Here is a 22,111-nt window from a genome sequence, read left to right on the forward strand (position 1 = left end):
AAGAGTAGGCTGCTTGATCTTGGATGTGTATTTATTTGATGGCATTATGGCAGAGTACTAGACATATAAAAAATAAAGTGTTTTCCCTCATGTTACGACGTTGTATTTTTTATATTTTTGTTAGATTTTATTATAAACTGATGTTGGTCTGTGTTAGGTATTGGTGTTTGTCTGACTATGTACTAAGTAATTCTGTGCAAGTCCATGGAGATGATTAGGGTGCAACTTCCCACTCCAGTTGGGGATTGGCTGATCACTGAGGAAGTCTACTTCCTAAACTATATTAGGAGACCGGAAACAACCACTAGTGGGCACACAAGGGGCGTCTCCCATCCATCTAACCAACTGGCCACACACATAGATGATAGATAGATTATTTATTGGTCATTGTGGATTGCCCAAGCAGCCACCAGGACACACATAGCACAATACATAAAGAAACAAATAACACAATACAAGCCTGTGCTTGATGCTTGTTTTGTTAGTTTGTTATAATGTTAAACTGATTGAGTTATTTCTCTTTAGAACTGGGTGGATTGGGATCTTTTGATTCTTATGTTTATGTTACAGGTTTTTCTTTTTTAGATTCAGTGCTTCCCATTAGTTCTCTTTTATTATCGCCTTAATCCACCCTGAAGTTAACAACAAGCTCTGGACATTTACTTATATTCTGATTATTTATAGTTATGTTTTTGTAAATAAATACTTCATCACAAGACTATGCTTATCTCTGTGGCTGCTTGGGGTTGACTTAAAGACCCCTATAGACTCAGCATATCACCTCACTCAAAACAAAACCTTTCATGATACATAGAAATATGATAAAAGAAGGAAGGATGTGCTGACTAGGCAATAACTACATGAGAAATATGTTTGAATTGGAGAAACAAACAGAACTTTAAAACACACTAAATATTACAATGACATTGAACATCATCTTGTTTTACAAGATATATTAGAGAGAACTGTGTGGATGTGCCAGTCAAACACCAACAACAAGCAAAGAAAGAATGGTGCAGAATTATTTTTGAGCTACTTCCAACTAGACACACTGTGTGTAAAATGGACACACAGTTGGCTTGAAAAGCGGTTTCTGCAATGTTTTCCTCCCAACCCCAACCAAATCTCCAAATGCTTTTGTTGTTTTTACTGTGGCATTTCGAGACTTAGACTTTTCCTGAGATTGTGGATTGGAGGAATCAAATATCATTGTAAAATCTCACGAACAAAACATTGGTCTATAGAACACATAGTCAACTAGAAAAAGTGCTCCTCGGAGCACAGGTCTCCACCAGGTCAGGTAGGTTATTGTGGGCAAGCAATGTTTGGAATTCGCCAATCAGGATGGAATATAAAAAATCGGACGGAACCATCTTGATCACTTGACTATAGAGATAATGTGTAGTGATTTGCATGATGTTTGGACAAAATGTGTAGTAATATAAAAAAGAAACATCGGCCTCCTGGTGGCGCAATAATAGGGCAATGTTAAAAGGGTGGCGTTTGTTCTTCAACGTAGTGCGAATGTGCGTGCAAAGTTCCACCGCAATCGGATGCTGTGTTCATGATTTGCGTAATTTTGTTGAAAACGGGCCACTCCTGCAAACTTTAGATGTCAATGTTAGCCAATCAGGATGGAATATGAAAAATCAAACAGATCCATCTTGATCATATGACTATAGATATCATGTGTACCGATTTGCGTGAAATTTGGATAAAATCTGAAGGCTTAATCTCAAAACATGTGTTTTACATAAGTGGGCCTCCTGGTGGCGCTATAAAAGGCTAATGTGAAAAATGCAGGGCAGATGTTTTTCCTTGGCCTCTAGGGAGTATGCGTGCAAAGTTTCACGCAGATCGGTGCAGTTATAGTTAAAAACGCATATCGGCCTTTTATAGCGCCACCATGAGGCTGATTTGAACATTTTCAAGTGGCATTTCTTCCTCGGCCTGGTGGGAATGTGCATGTGAAATTTTACGGAAATCGCATGCTGCATTCATGATTTGAGGCATTTAGTTCAAAACGGACCAATCCTGCATACTTTGGAAGCCAACCTTAGCCAATCAAGATGGAATATGAAAGCTCAGAGAGATCCGTGTTGATCACATGACTATAGAGATACTGTGTACTGATTTGCGTGATGTTTGGATAAAATCTGTAGGAGTAATATCAAAAAATAGGTTTTGCACAAATTGGCCTCCTGGTGGCGCTATAACAGGGCCATGTAGAAAAATTGGGGCAGAGGTTCTGAATTGGCATCCAGGGAGTGTGTGTGCACAGTTTCACAGCGACCGGGCCAACGGTGCCGGAGATTAGCTGTTCACAGACAGATGGACACACGGACGGACGGACGGATGGACACACGGACAGACACACGGATGGACGGGCAGGGGGTAAAACATACTCTCTCGCCATGCCTTTCGGCCTGGTGGAGACAACTAGGCAGCAGTAAGTGTAAATTTCCAGTGCAGTAAAAATGTACCCGGGATAGAAACAGTTCCATTAAATGTCACATTACTCCAAGGACAAAACCTCACATGATGGGATGGGTAGAGTGTCTGAGGAGAGCTGTCATTTATCTGTTATCAAGACACTGACGGTCCCTTTCCTGTTACCTGGAGTAGTATCACTGTCTTTGGCCATGGTGTAAATGATAAATCTCCCCCCATTATATCTCGGTTAACTTGGAAGACACCAGGAAACTATTCACCTCCAGGTAAAAGAGGATATATTGTTCATAGAAATAACAATGAATCAAGTGGAACCACGTTTCTTATTTCCATGTAGCGTAGGGACATGTCACAGTTCCTCACACAAGGGTTGTTGATACTATTAGGAGAGACGTGGAGGGCCCTTAGTTGTAGTGATTGTAACATTACAATCTGACACTAGTTCTCAAGACCAAATTATACTTCAAAACACATGAAGGCTTTTCTCCAGAGTTATCCTTTATATCCTTGCTTAATCAATCAGATCTCCACTTCAAAGATTAATATATCTCAATAAACTTTGCATGTTTATGAGCAGATGATTTGCCAACCACGAGTCGGAGGTCCTTGGCTGTATTCTGAAGGCCTCAGAATAACTAGGTCGCCATGAGCATAATGTAAGGAACAGGTAATACTGCAATACAAAGCATTATAGAAGGATAGTGACAATACTGCCATCACCCTATGTCGTTTAATTAAGGTACATACAGGTAACAGGACATTTCCAAGCTAAAATGTCTATGACCATTAAAGGGATATTTCACTGTCAAACATGTTTGGAGTCATTTTAACATCCAATCAGGCTTTTGTGAGCATCCCAGATAGTTTTTAAGTTTGCTTGATTCAGTATTTAGATATTTGATATTCAATTAATCAGACATGCCCCCTTCCTATACAACATTCAACCTCTTAACCATTTTAGATTATTTGAAAACAACCGTCCTTGGTTCTGGTGACTGATAATGTCCTTCTAATACGTGACGGGAAGTTGTTTTTTTTTCAAATCCTTTTTCATGATCTGATCAAGTTAATATCAAATATTGAAATACTGAATCAAGCAAGTTAAAAAACTGGCTGGGGTACTCACAAAAGCCTGAGTAGACGTTAAAATGACCCCAAACATGTTTGAAAGTGAAATATCCCTTTAAGTTATAATATTAACAATCCTTACCTCTGGTGACCCATCAGAGTCTTCAAAAGCCTCAGCAAAATCATTTATAGATTTTCTCATAGTATCGTCTGCAGGTAGAGTGTTGTCGTTATAAGAGTGGACAAACTTGAAGTCACTGGTTCTAGACCCTGTAGTCAAGTAGGCGTCATAATTGTAAGTGCTGCGTAAAGTTCCTGCGCCATCAACTTCTGCATAATTTGGAGGGAGATAAGCACTGGGGATGGCAACTGCTCCATCATACAACAGTCTGGGCTTTCTCCTTTGACAAAACCTCACACCCAGGATGACAATAATGAAGGTCAAGAAAAAGGTGGACACAGACACCAGTGCAATGATAAGATATGACGTTAGTTTAGAGTTGTTCTCGTCATAAGACGTATCTTTAAGTTCTGGAACTTCAGCCAAGTTATCAGAAATAATTAAATACATGGCACATGTGGCAGACAGAGAAGGCTGTCCATTATCTTTCACTGTCACAATGAGGTTTTGTTTCATGCTGTCAGATTCAGAAATGTCCCGCTGTGTTCTGATCTCTCCGCTGTGGAGACCAATAGTGAAAAGTCCAGGATCAGTGGATTTAACAATTTGAAAGGACAGCCATGCATTTTGTCCAGAGTCTGCATCTACTGCTATCACCTTGGACACCAGAGAGCCCCCCAGAGCTGCTTTGGGGACCAGCTCTGTCATAAGAGAGTTGCCCTCCGGGGCGGGGTAGAGTATCTGAGGAGAGTTATCATTCACATCTGATAAGAAGATACAGACAGTCGCGTTGCTACTGAGAGGAGGAGAACCATTGTCTCTGGCAATCACATGGACTTTAAAACTCCTGAACTGTTCATAATCAAATGACCTCACAGCGTGGATTACTCCTGTGTCTCCATTAATAGATATATAGGAAGTTACAGGGGCACCATTCACCTCACCAGGAAAAAGAGAATATATCACTGTTCCATTCTGTCGCCAGTCAGGGTCTAAAGCAGACACAGAACACAAGGTGGATCCAGGTTTGTTATTTTCAGTCACATAAGCATTGTAGGAGTTTTCTTCAAACACAGGAGGGTTGTCGTTGATGTCACCTACTGATAAGTGAATGGTTTTAGAAGTTGACAGAGTTGGAGAGCCTTTGTCTGTAGCAGTTATTGTAATGTTGTAGTCAGACACTAGTTCACGGTCTAGTTCACTTATTGTCACCAATGAATAATAGTTTTTGATTGAGGGAACCAACTTAAAGGGAACATTCTGCTGAATGGAGCAAATGATCTGTTGATTATTTTCTGAGTCTCTGTCATTTACATTAATGATGCCCACTTCTGTGCCAGATGGCACATTCTCTGGTATGGGGCTAGTCAGAGATTTTAGATATATAACTGGGGCATTGTCATTCATATCAGTAATACTTATAATAACTTTAGCATCTGAAGAGAGACCATATCCATCTTTTGCCTCAACAAACATTTCATATTTGGACCCCTCTTCATAATCAATATCACCTATTACAAATACGTTTCCTGTTGCCTGATCTAGGGAAAATAATTGTTGAGACATTTCAGACATTCGGCTAAATTCATATGTAACTACTCCATTCAAACCCGCGTCTGCGTCTGCTGCACTCACAGTAACAACTGGAGTTTTTAAAGGTGAGTTTTCAGGTAGACTAGCTTCATAGACGGACTGACTGAACACCGGGGCGTTATCATTAGCATCCAATACAGTGACGTGTATGATTACAGTACCTGATCTCTGTGGAGAACCACCATCTAGAGCCGTCAGTAATAACTTAATTTCCTGCTGCTCCTCTCGGTCTAACTCTTTCTCTAAAATCAATTCACCATGTTTGCTACCGGCTCTAGTCGTCAGGGTATTCAGGAGAAAGTTGTCATTCCGTTGCAGTGTATAGCTCTGAACGGCATTATTGCCTATATCTGCATCATGGGCGGCATTAATGCGATACCGAGCGCCTTTGTCAGCCGATTCACTAATTTCTAATTTGATAACATCTTTTGGGAAAACGGGTGAATTATCATTGATGTCTTGGATCTGTATTGATATGCGATGTAATTCTAAGGGACTCTCCAAGAGCAACTCAAATTTTAAAAGACAAGAAGGCTTTTCTCCACAAAGCTTTTCTCGGTCCATCCTCTCCGCCACAATCAAATCCCCGCTCCGAAGATTGAAATCACAATATTTTCTCTCTTTTTCTTCCACATCTAGACGAGCTTTACGAGCAGCTAGTCGACCCACTTCAAGGCCGAGGTCCTTGGCTATGTTTCCAATAACAGATCCAGGCTTCATCTCCTCTGGTATAGAGTAGCTTATGTTGCCATGAGCATATTGAAACACGGAAAGAAAAAGGACAATGCCGCACCGTTGAATACAGTACCCTTTCTGAACCATCTTCGCACCAGCAGTAGTGTGTCCACGTATCTATACGTATGATCCACTAAGTATTCACTTTTCGATAGACGAGACTACGAAGTGCTTGGCTTTGAACAGAATTCCACAATTCTTGCATCAGCTATATATGTATTAGGTGGGTGGTGAAGACAGAATAATAGAGCTTTTCAATCCTTTGCTGGTATATAGCGACGCCGTGAGGGCACATGCCACATCCACGTGTATAATGCAGTCCTTGCAAACACAATACAACTAGTCTTATCTGCAACAGGCTGTAATTTTAATATGAATAAGCAAAGTTTAAGCAAAGTGTGCAGAGCAGTACCAGAGCAGTATGTGTTCCTAATGACTAGAGTGCTATGGGAACTTCAGCACCACGGAGAGAGACATGAAGCAGAGACAAGCAGTGGCCTTTGCGTTTAGGTTTTCGTCAACAGAATACGATAAAAGGTGTGTGTGTGTGTGTGTGTGTGTGTGTGTGTGTGTGTGTGTGTGTGTGTGTGTAATATATATATATATATATATATATATATATATATATATATATATATATATATATATATATATATATATATATATATATATATATATATATATATATATATATATATATATATATATTTATATATATATATATATATATATATATATATATATATATATATATATATATATATATATATATATATATATATATATATATATATAATTGTTTGTTTGTATTCCTTCAAACAAACAGACAGAGAGAAGGAGATGGAAAAAAACTCCACAAAATGGTCTTACGGTTATGATAGTGTCATATAACTCTCGTTGCGCACAAAGATATTGGCTTCAAATGGCCTGACTCCTGACTTCACACTTAGGCAAAAGACGTATCACACTAAAGCACACATGTCAATAACGGTGGAACGGTGAGTATAATTGAGCTACTTCCAAATGAAGCAAGGCTGCCTCTGATGTGAATGATAATGTAATGAGTTGTGTACTTCCTTCCTACCTCGGGTGACTCATCGGAGTCTCCAAATGCCTCAGTGAAGTCAGATGGACTTTTTCTCAGAGTCTGGTCAGCAGGCAGTGTATTGTCATTGTAAGAGCTGATGAACTTGAAGTCACTGGTTCGAGAACCCGTCGTCAAGTAGGCATCATAATTGTAAGTGCTGCGTAAAGTTCCTGTGCCGTCAACCTCTGCATAATTAGGAGGAAGATAAGCACTGGGGATGGCAACCGCTCCATCAAACAACAGTCTGGGCTTTCTCCTGTGACAAAACTTCACACCCAGGATAACAATAATAAAGGTCAGGAAAAAGGTGGACACAGACACCAGTGCAACGATGAGATAAGAAGTCAGTGTAGATTTATTCTCATCATAAGACATATCTTTTAGTTCTGGAACTTCAGCCAAGTTGTCAGAAATAAGTAAATACACGGAACAGGTAGCAGAGAGAGAAGGCTGTCCATTATCTTTCACTGCCACAATAAGGTTCTGTTTCATGCTGTCGGATTCAGAAATGTCCCGCTGTGTCCTGATCTCTCCACTGTGGAGACCAATAGTGAAAAGTCCCGGATCTGTGGATTTCACAATATGATAGGACAGCCAGGCATTTTGTCCAGAGTCTGCATCGACTGCTATCACCTTGGACACGAGAGAGCCCCCATTCGCACTTTTGGGGACCAGCTCAGTCATGAATGAGCTTCGCTCCAAGGCAGGGTACAATATCTGAGGAGAGTTGTCATTCACATCCAATATGAAGACACTGACAGTCACGTTACTGCTGAGAGGAGGAGAGCCATTGTCCCTGGCCATAATGTGGACTTTAAAGCTCCTGAACTGTTCATAATCAAAAGATCTCACAGCGTGGATCACCCCTGTGTCTCCATTTATAGATAGAAAGGTGGATGCTGGAGAACCATTTACCTCACCAGGTAAAATAGAGTAAATCACTGTTCCGTTTTGTCTCCAGTCTGGATCCTGAGCAGTAACAGAACATAAAGTAAATCCAGGTTTGTTATTTTCAGTCAAGTATGCATTGTAGGACTGTTCCTCAAACACAGGTGGGTTGTCATTCACGTCACCCACTGATAAGTGAATCATTTTAGAGGAGGACAGAGGTGGAGAGCCCTCGTCTGTGGCAGTGATTGTTATATTATAATCAGACACTAGCTCACGGTCCAGTTGACCCGTAGTGACCAGAGAGTAATAGTTTTTGATGGATGGAACCAGCTTAAAAGGCATGTTTAGCTGAATGGAGCAGTGTACTTGCTGGTTATTCTCAGAGTCTCTATCCTGCACATTAATGATGCCCACCTCTGAACCAGGTGGTACGTTCTCTGGTATATATTGTGTTAGAGATTTCAAATAAATCTCTGGCACGTTATCATTGACATCAGTAATATCTATGATAACTTTAGCATATGATGTTAGCCCTGGTCCATCCCTGGCCTTCACTTTAATTTCAAAAGATGACTGCTCTTCAAAATCAGTGACACCAATTACTTTAATTTCTCCCATTTTACGATCAATAGAAAATAACTTTGCATCTTCTTCTGATACATGGCCAAATGCATACGTTACTTCTCCATTTAAACCTTCATCTGAATCAGTAGCACTCACTGTAGCCACTACAGTATCCAGAGGAGAGTTTTCAGGCAGACTGGCTTTATAGACGGTTTGGCTAAACACGGGAGAGTTATCATTAGCATCCAATACAGTGATGTGTATGACTGCAGTACCCGATCTTTGTGGAGTACCACCATCAGTGGCTGTGAGCAATAAATTAATATCCTGCTGATTCTCACGATCAAGCTCTTTATCAAGAACCAGCTCAACCGTGTTACTCTCTACAGCCAAGACAAAATTGTCATTATTTTCAAGCATGTATTTCTGAATGGAGTTCTGGCCAACATCCGCATCATGTGCTTCCTCTATAAGAAAACGAGCTCCTTTAACCGTCGACTCTCGTATTTCCAAACTAACGATGCTTTCCTCGAATTGTGGAGAGTTGTCATTTATATCTTGAATATTAAGAGTTGTCCGATGAAGCTCTAATGGATTTTCCAAAACCAATTCAATTTTTAAAACGCACGACGCCTTTTTTCCACAAAGACCGTCTCTGTCAATTCGTTCAGCAGCGATCAAATCACCAGTACTCAGATTAATGTCAACAAGCCGTTTACGATTACTCTTGGTGTCAATACGAGCCTTTCGAGCCGTCAGTCTGGCCCCATCCAGCCCAAGGTCCTTGGCTATATTTCCAATAACAGATCCGCGTTTAAGCTCCTCGGGGAATGTATAGCTTAGGTCCCCATAAACGAGATGCAGCATTAGGAAGAAAGCAAAGCCCCAGACCAGGCCTAGTGACGGTAATCCTTTGTATCCCATCCTGAGGCACGCAAAACCAACAGCGTTTGTTGAAATCCACATTTGAATATCTACGAATATATGGATGAAATGTAAACCAGGTACCAGAACAATGTCCCTCAATCAAAAAAGCACTGAACTGTTAAAGCCTACGACTGAACTATTTTCTTGGGGTCGGGGACGAGGAGATGAAGCTATACATCTATGCAATATTTGAGGGTGGAGATGTATTTCGGCCCTCAGCTGGTGAACAGCGACGCTATGAGTCCATGTTTTGCCAATACAACATCAGACACCATATTCAGATATATTGAAACATTCCTTAGCAAATCCATCTAATAACACTGTAAGGAGGCTTATGTGAAAATAGCCCTCTTGTCTCAACGCAAGGGCTTGCTGCTCGAAGTAAAAAACGGAAACTTCCGCATTTTAAACTGTAATAACAATATAGTATCTCAGACAAAAGTACATTAATGATTTCAGTGCCATAAAGAGACAACTATTTCCACTTGAAGCAACGGGTTTACATTGCAAATGATCATCAGTCAGCCAATGCGTGTATAGAAACAAATTGCTGAGTCCATTTTATATTTTGTACTGTGTTTCCACCCATATAATATCATGTTTCACAACAATCAAATTAATTTCTTCAATTGAACTTTGAATTTGAAATTTGGGCATGTATCATTCACCATTGCATTCCAGCATTGACGCAATTCACCATGAAGCTTAAATCAATAAAATAATGCAAACTTAGCCTACAAATAATAACAATAATAATAATAATAATAATAATGATAATGATAATGATAATGATAATGATAATAATAATAGGCTAATAATAATAATAAACACATTATTTAGACGAAAAGACGAATAACAAATAAATACCAGGTGCTCTAAAGTTTATAAGGTAACAAATCCAGTCCAGCAGATCTATAAATACAATAAGATGTTTACTAAATATAAAATATTTGAGACGTATTTGAAAATAAATAAATATGATCAAAGTGTAGCAGGCTGCTATTCTTAAATATCGTCAGTACACTCTGGATTCAGACAGTCCGAGTGATTACATTTAGACAGACAGACAGACAGACAGACAGACAGACAGACAGACAGACAGACAGACAATCAACAGTCCAAATAACACAGCTCACGATACGCAAAATATATAGGCTAATGGAAGCAAATGACCTTCAAACCCAAGCAAAAGGCATATCGAAAGATAACACCACTTAAGGCTAAATAAATACACGTGGTCATAAAGTTGGTGATCATAATTGAGCTACTTCCAAATGAAGCACGACTGGCTCTGATGTGAGGGGGTAAAAAATGTATTCCTTCCTCGGCTGACCCATCGGAGTCTCCAAATGCCTAAGCAATGTGTTGGACTTTTTCCTCAGGGTCTAGTCTGCAGGGAGAGCGCTGTCATTATAAGAACTGACAAACTCACTCACAAGTCTGGAACTCGTCGTCAGGTATGCGAAGTGCTGCGTAAAGTTCCTGTATCTATGCGTAATTAGGAGGGAGATACGCACAAGGGATGGCAACAGCTCCATCAAACAAAAGACTGGGCTTTCGCCAGTGACAAAACCTCACACCCAGCATGACAATGATGAAGGTACGTATAAGGAAAAAAGTGCAATGATGAGAAGTCAGTTTAGAATTGTTCTCATCACAAGACATATATTTTAGTTCTGAGACTTCAGCCAAGTTGTCTCCACATTCATTTGAAAGCCAGCTTGTTGGTCTTGCAAAGACATGAAATCACCAAACTGCAAATAAATGCGATGAGGTTAAAATGATCAACCAAATGGCCAAAACATAAAAGGGGTATTTCACTTTAAAACACTTATTTGGAAATTTTGACCTTTTTGTGCATTCCAGACAGTTTTTAGGTTGCTTGATTTAATATTTCAATATTTTATATTTGATGAGACTCACCCCCTCCTCCTAAACCCATTGAACTTCGAATTAATTTTAGACTAATTGAAAACACACGTAGGCTACCTGGTTTTGATGATTGATACCTTCTAATGCATGAGGTGCTGTGGTTTTTCAATTACTTCCACATTTTCATAGTATATTTTCTTTAAATACTGGAGTATATAAAATAGGCTGCTGAAGTGTATTCAAACTCCATGGGTTATCGGTTTATATAGGAGGGGCAGGAGGGGGCGTGTCTGATCAAATGAATAGCAAATATGTTGAATGAGGCAACTTAACAACTGCGTGGGGTGCCCACAAAAAAAAGTATATTATGTTAAAATGACCGAAGAAGTGTTGTAAAGTGAAATACCCCATTAAAGACCATATCAACATTCAGCACCATGGACAGAGACTGAACGGCAAGAACCAACACTGAGTGCATTCAAACTGCCCTTTCATAGATAACAGACAACGGAATATTTACTATCACAAAAACTATCAAACAGAGGACATATACTGCTCATTAAATGCTAAAGTTATTGATACAACCTCCTATTAAAGATAGGGTAAGTTATAATGTTTTTGTTAAGATAAGTGTTAAATAGCTCAATATTGAGATAGATATAGCTATAGCTTGATATAGAGTGTTTGTTGGCTTGTTCAGTAACAGGAGTCTGCCCTTAGTTCTTTCCTGCTCTTTAGTAAAAAGAAAATGCATTTTCACTTATTGTATCTTATCAGGAGAGAGAACTTGCACAGAATACAGATTAAACAAGTGAGATTGGAAGTGATGGCACTAAGAAATGAGTAGACAAAATGGAGCTGATATTAAATGGGTATTTTCCTGATTGGCAAACAATTTTCAACCCACTTGAACATGTATTTTCTGTTTATTAAAGAGCTGGAGAGATGGGGAGACCACTGTTACTGAACAAATACTCTATAGCAATGATTACTATTAGAATATAATGCTTTAACTTTTTAGCAAAAACACTTTTTGTTTCAACCCAAACATATCACTTACTCTACCTTTAAGTGTAATCAAAACCTACACACATGAATAAATATGTTGTCAAAGTAAACACCAGAAATATAAATGACTTCTCATTTTTCTCCTCTCCTAAGACTTGAGAGATAGAAAGACTCCCTTCTACAAAAGCAGCAAAAGCAAAACCAATAATACCATGATGATCTTTCACAGTGTGCTGTGACCAACCGAGAACATACAGTGTATGACCAAAGACACACCTGCATCACAAGGAGAGTCAACCCTTCACCATCTTTTCCATTAATGGGAATAATGCCAAAAAGCTTTGTACTGTGTAAAATTGGGTTTGCAGATGAGTATGCCATGAAAAGTAACAATAAAATCCAAGCGCAATATTTCGGTATGACTACTAAATAATATTACAAGTGGAAATATACCAAATATTAAGATCAAAGTGCTTTTCACAGGAAACTGTAAGAGGAAAAACAGTGCTACTGGGAAGATAAGGGTGGCCAGTGAAAGTGTACTAATGTAGAAAATCAAGAAAAGTGGGCTGTATGTTCTCATGAAAAACATAGATGCTGCATTGCTGCAAGCATACAATGATAATGAAGCATATAGACAAACTATAACCAAACAAAAAATATTGTATTGGTGACTACCATCTCATGTTTTAAGAATTCAATGCATATATTTTGCACTGTAGATGAAATTCATAACAAGTGAAGTAAATGAATAAGTAAAATACCTCAAGTGATTCTTCTGAATTTCCAAATGCCTCAGCAAAGTCAGATGGACTTTTTCTCAGAGTCTGGTCAGCAGGCAATGTGTTGTCATTGTAAGAGCTGACAAATTTGAAGTCACTGGTTCTAGAACCTGTTGTCAGGTAGGCGTCATAATTGTAAGTGCTGCGTAAAGTTCCTGTGCCATCAACATCTGTGTAATTTGGAGGGAGATAAGCACTGGGGATGGCAACCGCTCCATCAAACAACAGTCTGGGCTTCCTCCTGCGACAAAACTTCACACCCAGGATGACAATTATGAAGGTCAGGAAAAAGGTGGATACAGACACCAGTGCAACGATAAGATATGAAGTCAGTTTAGAGTTGTTTTCGTCATAAGACATATCTTTAAGTTCTGGAACTTCAGCCAAGTTGTCAGAAATAAGTAAATATATGGGGCAGGTGGCAGAGAGAGAAGGCTGCCCGTTATCTTTCACTGCCACGATGAGGTTCTGTTTCATGCCGTCAGATTCAGAAATGTCCCGCTGTGTCCTGATCTCTCCGCTGTGGAGACCAATAATGAAAAGACCTGGATCAGTGGATTTGACAATATGATAGGACAACCAGGCATTTTGTCCAGAATCCGCATCTACAGCTATCACCTTGGACACGAGCGAGCCTCCATGTGCAGCTTTGGGGACCAGCTCGGTCATGAATGAGTTACCTTCCTGGGTGGGGTACAGTATTTGAGGAGAGTTGTCATTCACATCAGTTATGAAGACACTGACAGTCACATTGCTGCTGAGAGGAGGAGAACCGTTGTCTCTGGCTATCACATGGACTTTAAAGCTCCTGAACTGTTCATAATCGAAGGATCTCACTGTGTGAATTACTCCTGTGTCTCCATTAACAGATATATAGGAAGACACAGGCGAACCATTTACCTCACCAGGTAAAAGAGAATAAATCACTGTACCATTTTGTCTCCAGTCTGGGTCTTGAGCAGAAACTGGACATAAGGTGGATCCAGGCTTATTATTTTCAGTCACGTAGGCGCTGTAGAACTGTTTCTCAAACACAGGTGGGTTGTCATTGATGTCACCAACCGATAAGTGAATAGTTTTAGAAGAGGATAGAGGTGGAGAGCCCTCATCAGTGGCAGTGATTGTAACGTTGTAATCAGACACCAGCTCACGGTCCAGTTGTCCCGTGGTCACTAGAGAATAATATTTGTTGATGGATGGAACAAGCTTAAAGGGAACATTCTGTTCAATGGCACAATGAACTTGTCGATTATTCTCAGAGTCTCTATCCTGAACATTAATGATGCCCACCTCCGTCCCAGGTGGCACATTCTCTGGTATGGTATTAGTTAGAGATTTTAAATAAATGGCAGGGGCATTATCATTAACATCAGTTAAATCAATTATTAATGTGGAATATGACGTTAAACCTAATCCATCGTTTGCTCTTATTTGCAATTCAAATGAAGATTTCTCTTCATAGTCAACTGGGCCAATAACCTTTATTTCTCCAGTTTTTTGGTTGAGAGAAAATAAATGCTTATCCTTGTCAGATAAATGATCGAAGTCATAAGTTACTTCGCCATTAACGCCTTCATCTGCATCAGTGGCAGTCACTGTGATAACAACGGTGTCTACAGGAGAGTTTTCAGACAGACTGGCTTTATAGACGGCCTGGCTAAACACTGGGGCGTTATCATTAGCATCCAGTACAGTGACGTGTATGATCACAGTACCTGATCTCTGTGGTGAGCCACCATCGAGGGCTGTAAGCAGTAATTTCGTATCCTGCTGTTCTTCCCGATCCAACTCTTTTTCCAAGACTAACTCACTATATTTTCTCCCTCCACTTTTTGTGTTGACATTTAAAATAAAGTGTTCATTTTTCTCTAATGAATAATGCTGAACTGCATTCTGTCCTATGTCTACGTCATGTGCTTCCCCTAGTAAGAAACGTGCTCCTTTAGCCGCCGATTCCCGTATTTCAATATTTATCTCATCTTTGTTGAATTGTGGAGAATTATCGTTGATATCTTGTATATGGACACTAATGCGGTGAAGTTCCAGAGGATTCTCCAACACGAGTTCTTCTTTTAGTACGCATGTCGCCTTCTTGCCACATAGGCCTTCTCTGTCAAGCCTGTCGGCGACAATCAACTCGCCAGAATTCAGCTTTATGTCAAAATACCTTTTACTACTTTCCTCGGTGTCAATACGTGGATTTCGTGCAGAGACTCTTGCGACCTCCAGTCCGAGGTCCTTGGCTATATTTCCAACAACAGATCCACGTTTCATCTCCTCTGGTAAAGAATAGCTTATGTCTCCATTTACGCAGCAAAATGAAAGACAAATCACAGCAACGACGCAGTATTGCCGGACAATCCATTCACTTATCTGCCTCATTTCAAAATGACCAAGATTAAAGATGTTCTCACAGAAACAAAAACAATAACAATAGGCCTACACGTTTAGACAATACATCGACTGCAAACCGGTATAGTGCCTTCAGAATCAGAAGGCTTTGTATTAGTCGACACGACTATATAGTGGGGTGGGTGTGGGAATGTTTTATTCCAAAAACAAGTGCATAGCGACACCACGCGTATGAATCAGAAGAGGTAATTCAACAAAGTATTTGATATTATGGAGATTGTCGCATCAACTGTAGGACTTATACGCTAATATATATATATTTTTTAAACGCTACAGCGAAAATTAGACAACACCCCTATGCATTCAATTAGGCTACCTTCCTAATTCCGATCCAATTTCCTTCAGCAGAAGCTTGTGGAAATTCTAAGTGAGTGAGTGAGTGAGTGAGTGAGTGAGTGAGTGAGTGAGTGAGTGAGCGAGCGAGCAATACATGTCATCGTTGCAAAAAGGTTTTCCAGGACCTTGGACAGCGGCTTTGCGCCAATGGCACGATATTACAATGCACTAATTACAGGCCTACATTGTTCCACCATAAAGTCAATATTCAACCCAGCCACCTAAAAAAATGGATTAACCTGCAAAATAAATAATATGTCTTTAACGTCTAACTCAGGTAAACATCGAGGTTGTCTCGTTGCTGACGTAAAAAAGAAGAATGTCTATTATTATAATATAATAATATTTGACTTGAATAATATCAAGTCCTTATAAAACATTACCGTACCATTTTATAACCTAAATCGCATAATGCAAAAAAGAAAAGTATATGTGCATTAAATGAAGGAAATATCATTTTAATATCACAATAAGCATATGGTTTAAATATAGTATTAAAAATATGATGATATGAAAATACTACAAAAGCAACAAGATGACATTTTGGAATGTGCTGAGTGACACCTACAATAGACCCCTTACAGTACGATCAGCAACCTAAACGACACCTGCATTAGAAGTAATGAGCTTTGTTTCCAAACTTAAACTGTTGGCATAAGCTCATGCCAAGGAAAGCAACTAGAGGGCAACAATCTGCAGCTTCCAACTAGTGAGTTCTCTCTCTCTCTCTCTCTCTCTCTCTCTCTCTCTCTCTCTCTCTCTCTCTCTCTCTCTCTCTCTCTCTCTCTCTCTCTCTCTCTCTCTCTCTCTCTCTCTCTCTCTCTCTCTCTCTCTCTCTCTCTCTCTCTCTCTCTCTCTCTCTCTCTCTCTCTCTCTCTCTCTCTCTCTCTCTCTCTCTCTCTCTCTCTCTCTCTCTCTCTCTCTCTCTCTCTCTCTCTCTCTCTCTCTCTCTCTCTCTCTCTCTCTGCGTGCGCGTGTGCGTGTGTATGTGTGTTGAATCAATCACATCACGAATATGCTTAACAAATGCAAGTGAATAGGCCTATGAAAACACAAACAAAACATTTGTCTTATTTAACATTAACAAAAGGAATAACAACAAAACGACAACAGTAAAACACAAATAGGATCACAATGCCTACCTCTGAGGAGTCATCGGAGTCTCCAAATACATCAGCAAAGTCAGCTGGTGTTTTAACCAGAGTCTGGTCAGCAGGCAGTGTGTTGTCATTGTAAGAGCTGACAAACTTGAAGTCACTGGTTCGAGAACCCGTTGTCAAGTAGGCGTCATAATTGTAACTACGTAAAGTTCCTGTGCCATCAACATCTGCATAATTAGGAGGGAGATAAGCACTGGGGATGGCAACCGCTCCATCAAACAACAGTCTGGGCTTTCTCCTGCGACAAAACCTCACACCCAGGATAACAATAATAAAGGTGAGAAAAAATGTGGACACAGACACAAGCGCAATGATCAGATAAGAAGTCATTTTCGAGTTGTTCTCCTCATAAGACATATCTTTAAGTTCGGGAACTTCAGCCAAGTTATCAGAAATAAGTAAATACATGGCACAGGTTGCAGAGAGAGAAGGCTGTCCATTATCTTTCACTGCCACAATAAGGTTCTGTTTCATGCTGTCAGATTCAGAAATGTCCCGCTGGATTCTGATCTCTCCACTGTGGAGACCAATACTGAAAAGTCCCAGATCAGTGGATTTAACAATATGATAAGACAGCCAGGCGTTCTGTCCAGAATCTGCGTCCACTGCTATCACCTTGGACACCAGAGAGCCCCCATGTGCTGCTTTGGGGACCAGCTCGGTCATGAATGAGCTTCCCTCTGGGGCAGGGTACAGTATCAGAGGACAGTTGTCATTCATATCCGTTATGAAGACACTGACCGTCACGTTACTGCTGAGGGGAGGAGAACCATTGTCTCTGGCTATCACATGGACTTTAAAGCTCCTGAACTGTTCATAATCAAATGATCTCACGGTGTGGATCACCCCCGTGTCTCCGTTAATGGATAGATAGGAGGATACTGGGGATCCGTTTACATCACCAGGTAAAAGAGAGTATATCACTGTACCGTTTTGTCTCCAGTCTGGGTCTCGAGCAGTAATGGAACACAAAGTTGAACCAGGTTTGTTATTTTCAGTCACGTAGGCACTGTAGGATTGTTCCTCAAACACAGGAGGGTTGTCATTGACGTCACATATTGATAATTGGATAGTTTTAGACGAGGACAGTGGTGGAGAGCCCTTATCAGTTGCAGTGACTGTAATGTTGTAATCAGATATTATTTCGCGGTCCAGGTTATCCGTGGTCACTAGAGAATAGTAGTTTTTAATTGAAGAAACTAGCTTGAAGGGAATGTTTTGCTGAATGTAACAATTAACTTGTCGGTTTTTCTCAACGTCTCTATCCTGCACGTTAATGATACCCACTTCTGTACCAGGTTGCACGTCCTCTGGTATGGGATTGGACAGGGATTTTAGATGTATTACTGGAGCGTTATCATTCATATCAGTGATATCAATTATTACTTTCGAATTAGATGAAAGTCCATACCCATCCTTAGCATCTACACGCATCTCAAATTTAGAGTCACTCTCAAAATCAATAGGTCCAGTTACTTTTATTACACCCGTTTTACTGTCTAATGAAAATGCTTTCCTCGCCCTTTCTGAAATGCGACTGAATTCAAATGTGACCTCTCCATTGATTCCCTCATCTGCATCAGTAGCATTTACTGATACCACTAGAGTATCCATAGGCGAATTTTCAGGTAAACTGGCTTTATAGATGGCCTGGCTAAACACTGGGGCGTTATCATTAGCATCTAGCACAGTGACTTGTATGACTACAGTACCTGATCTCTGTGGAGAACCTCCGTCAACTGCAACGAGAGCTAGATTTAAACTATTTTGTTTCTCACGATCTAGCTCCTTTTCTAATACCAATTCAACATTTTTAGACCCATCAGTATCTCCTCGAATAGACAGAACAAAATTATCATTATTTTGTAGGCTGTAGCGCTGAACAGCATGTTGTCCTATATCAGCATCATGCGCCTCGTTAACCCGATAGCGAGCTCCCTTGTCGGCTGACTCTCTGATTTCCCATTTAAGAATATCCTTCGGGAAATTTGGTGAATTGTCATTAACATCCTGAATCATCAGCGAAACACGATGCAATTCCAAAGGGCTTTCAAGAACCAATTCAAATTTCAGAAAGCACGAAGCCTTCTCCCCACATAGTTCCTCCCTGTCGATTCTTTCACCAACGACGAGGTTTCCCGTTTTAAAGTCAATTTCACAATAACGCTGATGGTCTCCCTCTGTGTCAATCCGTGCCTTACGAGTAGACATTCGACCTACATCCAGTCCGAGATCTTTAGCTATATTCCCAACAACAGATCCACGACTCATCTCCTCTGGAATAGAATAACTCAGATCTCCATTGGCAAATTGTGCAGCGAATAGAGCCACGAACACAAGGTATATCAAAGATGTTCTCGTTTCCCCCATTGTTTCATCAAAATCGTGATAACATTGAAAAAATAATCTAGTTGGTGAATGATATCCTCTGAAAGAAGAAAGCTATTTATATGTTTAAATAGATTGTTATAACCGACTACACCGTTTCCGCAGCACTGATCGTTCCCTTTGTTGACTACTAGTTTATTTCAGTGGGTGGATACGTGGACCTCTCTCATATCAGCAAGTGAACAGCGACACTGTGGGTATATTTAAGATATTACATGGCGGTGATGCACAATAATGAACTATCTTTTGTGCTAGTCGTACGTCCAACTTCATTTGAAAGCATAAACCAAGCCAGATTGTTGGTCTTGCAAAGGCATGAAGCCACCAAACTGCAAATATATGCAATAAGGTTCAAATGACCAACCAGATGGGCACAGACATTAAAGGGGTTAATTTAACACTCGGGCTTTTGTGTGCATTGCAGACAGTTTGTAAGTGATTTGATTTACAGACGCGCCCCCTCTTATAGAAGCCCAGCATTGAACTTCTTTTTAACCAGACTCATTGAAAACACACACCTGGTTCTGGTGACTGATGTTGTCCTTCTAATGCGTGAGGGTAGCGTGTTTTTTCCCCATGTACTTACTTATTTTGGGGCCACATACTTGGCCATTCTATCTCCATACAATTATATATATTCTTCTCCATGGGGGAAAAACATGCCCCCCGATCCGGCCCTCACGCATTAGAAGGACAATCAGTAACCAGAACAAGGTAAGTGTGATTTACATGAGTCTAAAATGGTTTAAAGTGTCATAATGTAACTTAAATACTGTCTGGGGTGCACACAAAAAAAAACGTGTATGTTGACCACATCAACATTCAGCACCATGGAGAGAGACCGAGCTGCAAGGCCAAGTACTGGAGTTGTAAACCAAAAGATTTCCAACCCAAAATGTAAATCCTGGCTATGCCACTGACTTAAACAAGCAGGATAAAAACATGAAAGCGTAAACACATTGTTTCCAATGTTGTCCTGAAAATGGTGGTTCAAATGTTCAAGAAACTATATTCACTGTCAAACACACACACACACACACACACACACACACACACACACACACACACACACACACACACACACACACACACACACACACACACACACACACACACACACACACACACACACACACACACACACACACACACACACACACGATAAATTAAGTAAAATTGCAATCTACTATACTGCCACCAAAAGACAACTCAAAACTAACCTAATATAAATCCTGTCCTCAAAATACAAGTGAACATTAGTTTATCACCTCTTCTGTCCCCCACCCGCCCCTCCTTTCTCTGTAAATATACCATAAGATTCTACTGAGCTTTATTCCAATATGTTTTGTATTGTATTTGTATTATATTTGATTGTATTGTATATATTACTGATGATGAATAGAGTACAATGGACCACATGGAAACAAGCCTGTGGGGCTTTTTGTTTTATCCTTTTAGCATAACCTTTGAGTGTTCTACCTGTATTACTAATACTCTTGTTAATAAATTATTCAATCAATCAATCTAAAAAAAGAAAACCTCAACATAAACATAAATAGTATAGCCTATGTCCTATCTAAGTTGAATCAAAACCTATATTCATGAATGAATATGTTGACAAAGTAAACATCGGAAATTTAAATTCATTTCATTTTTTCTCCTCTCCCAATACTTTACTGTGCTCCAGTTAAACCTTTGGGAGATGAATGAATCCCTTCTACATCAGCTTCAGCAAAGCCAACAATGCCAAGATGATCTGTCACAGTGTGCTGCAACCAACCAAGAACATCTACAGATGACCAAAGAGTCAACGACACACCTGCATCACAAGGACAGTCAACCCTTCACCATCTTTTCCATTAATGGGAGCAATGCCAACAAGTTTTGTTCTGTAAATGTACAATTGCATGTGGGTTTGAGTGTATGAGTATACCTTGGAAAGTGACAAAATCCAAGATTAAAAAAAACTATTTAAAAACTGGGAAGATAAAGGTAACTCTGAACTTGTAATAATGTATAGCATATCAAGACACAAATTATTTTTGAAGTTAGAGAGTATGTTCTTATGAAAAACATGGATGCTGCATGCAAACAGTGATATTGAAGCAAAACGACTAACCATCACTACATCCATCAAACAACATTTTTTGAAAGATTGTATGAAGTGAAGACTACTATCTCAGCTTGTAAGAATTCAAGGCATAGACTTTATACTGTCAGTGAAATCACAAGTGAAGTAAATTTGTAAGATGGAATGTGAAATACCTCAAGTGATTCTTCAGAATTTCCAAATGCCTCAGCAAAGTCAGATGGACTTTTTCTCAGAGTCTGGTCAGCAGGCAATGTGTTGTCATTGTAAGAGCTGACAAATTTGAAGTCACTGGTTCTAGACCCTGTTGTCAGGTAGGCATCATAATTGTAAGTGCTGCGTAAAGTTCCTGCGCCATCAACATCTGTGTAATTTGGAGGGAGATAAGCACTGGGGATGGCAACTGCTCCATCAAACATCAGTCTAGGCTTTCTCCTGCGACAAAACTTCACACCCAGGATGACAATTATGAAGGTCAGGAAAAAGGTGGAGACAGAAACCAGTGCAACGATAAGATATGAGGTCAGTTTAGAGTTGTTTTCGTCATAAGACATATCTTTAAGTTCTGGAACTTCAGCCAAGTTATCAGAAATAAGTAAATATATGGGGCAGGTGGCAGAGAGAGAA

General features: G+C 39.9%; 5 protein-coding genes across 5 annotated transcripts in view; all 5 read right to left on the reverse strand.

The window, feature by feature from the left end:
* The window catches only part of LOC311065419 (protocadherin gamma-C5-like), a gene marked incomplete at its 5' end in the record, with an annotated part of 366,358 nt that overhangs the window by 328,468 nt on the left and 15,779 nt on the right, over positions 1-22,111 (reverse strand). The gene's annotated exons all lie outside the window — the stretch shown is intronic.
* On the reverse strand, positions 3,635-5,953 carry LOC311033416 (protocadherin gamma-A12-like; the record flags this gene model as incomplete). The annotated part of the gene is made up of 1 exon (XM_084040924.1): positions 3,635-5,953. One exon carries the CDS (start codon positions 5,951-5,953, stop codon positions 3,635-3,637), a length of 2,319 nt encoding a protein of 772 aa, XP_083897050.1.
* Positions 6,841-15,388, reverse strand: LOC311033418 (uncharacterized protein; the record flags this gene model as incomplete). The annotated part of the gene is made up of 4 exons (XM_084040929.1): positions 13,082-15,388; positions 10,870-10,925; positions 7,042-9,435; positions 6,841-6,913 (listed from the first exon to the last, which is right to left on the reverse strand). The coding sequence occupies exons 1-4, from the start codon at positions 15,371-15,373 to the stop codon at positions 6,841-6,843; spliced, it is 4,815 nt and encodes a 1,604-aa protein (XP_083897055.1). The 5' UTR covers positions 15,374-15,388.
* LOC311033419 (protocadherin gamma-A11-like) lies at positions 16,918-19,377 on the reverse strand (the record flags this gene model as incomplete). Its single annotated transcript, XM_084040930.1, has 1 exon — positions 16,918-19,377. The coding sequence occupies one exon, from the start codon at positions 19,375-19,377 to the stop codon at positions 16,918-16,920; it is 2,460 nt and encodes an 819-aa protein (XP_083897056.1).
* The window catches only part of LOC311033420 (protocadherin gamma-A11-like), a gene marked incomplete at both ends in the record, with an annotated part of 2,795 nt that continues 1,838 nt past the window's right edge, over positions 21,155-22,111 (reverse strand). Inside the window, 2 exons of the mRNA XM_084040931.1 lie at positions 21,155-21,184; positions 21,661-22,111. The exon at positions 21,661-22,111 is cut by the window's right edge and continues 1,838 nt beyond it. Of these exons, the coding sequence (XP_083897057.1) occupies positions 21,155-21,184; positions 21,661-22,111 (481 nt within the window). The remainder of the gene's footprint in view (positions 21,185-21,660) is intronic.

The sequence above is a fragment of the Gymnoscopelus microlampas genome (genome assembly GCF_963454915.1).
Source record: "Gymnoscopelus microlampas genome assembly, chromosome: 18".
Classification (NCBI taxonomy): Eukaryota; Metazoa; Chordata; class Actinopteri; order Myctophiformes; family Myctophidae; genus Gymnoscopelus; species Gymnoscopelus microlampas.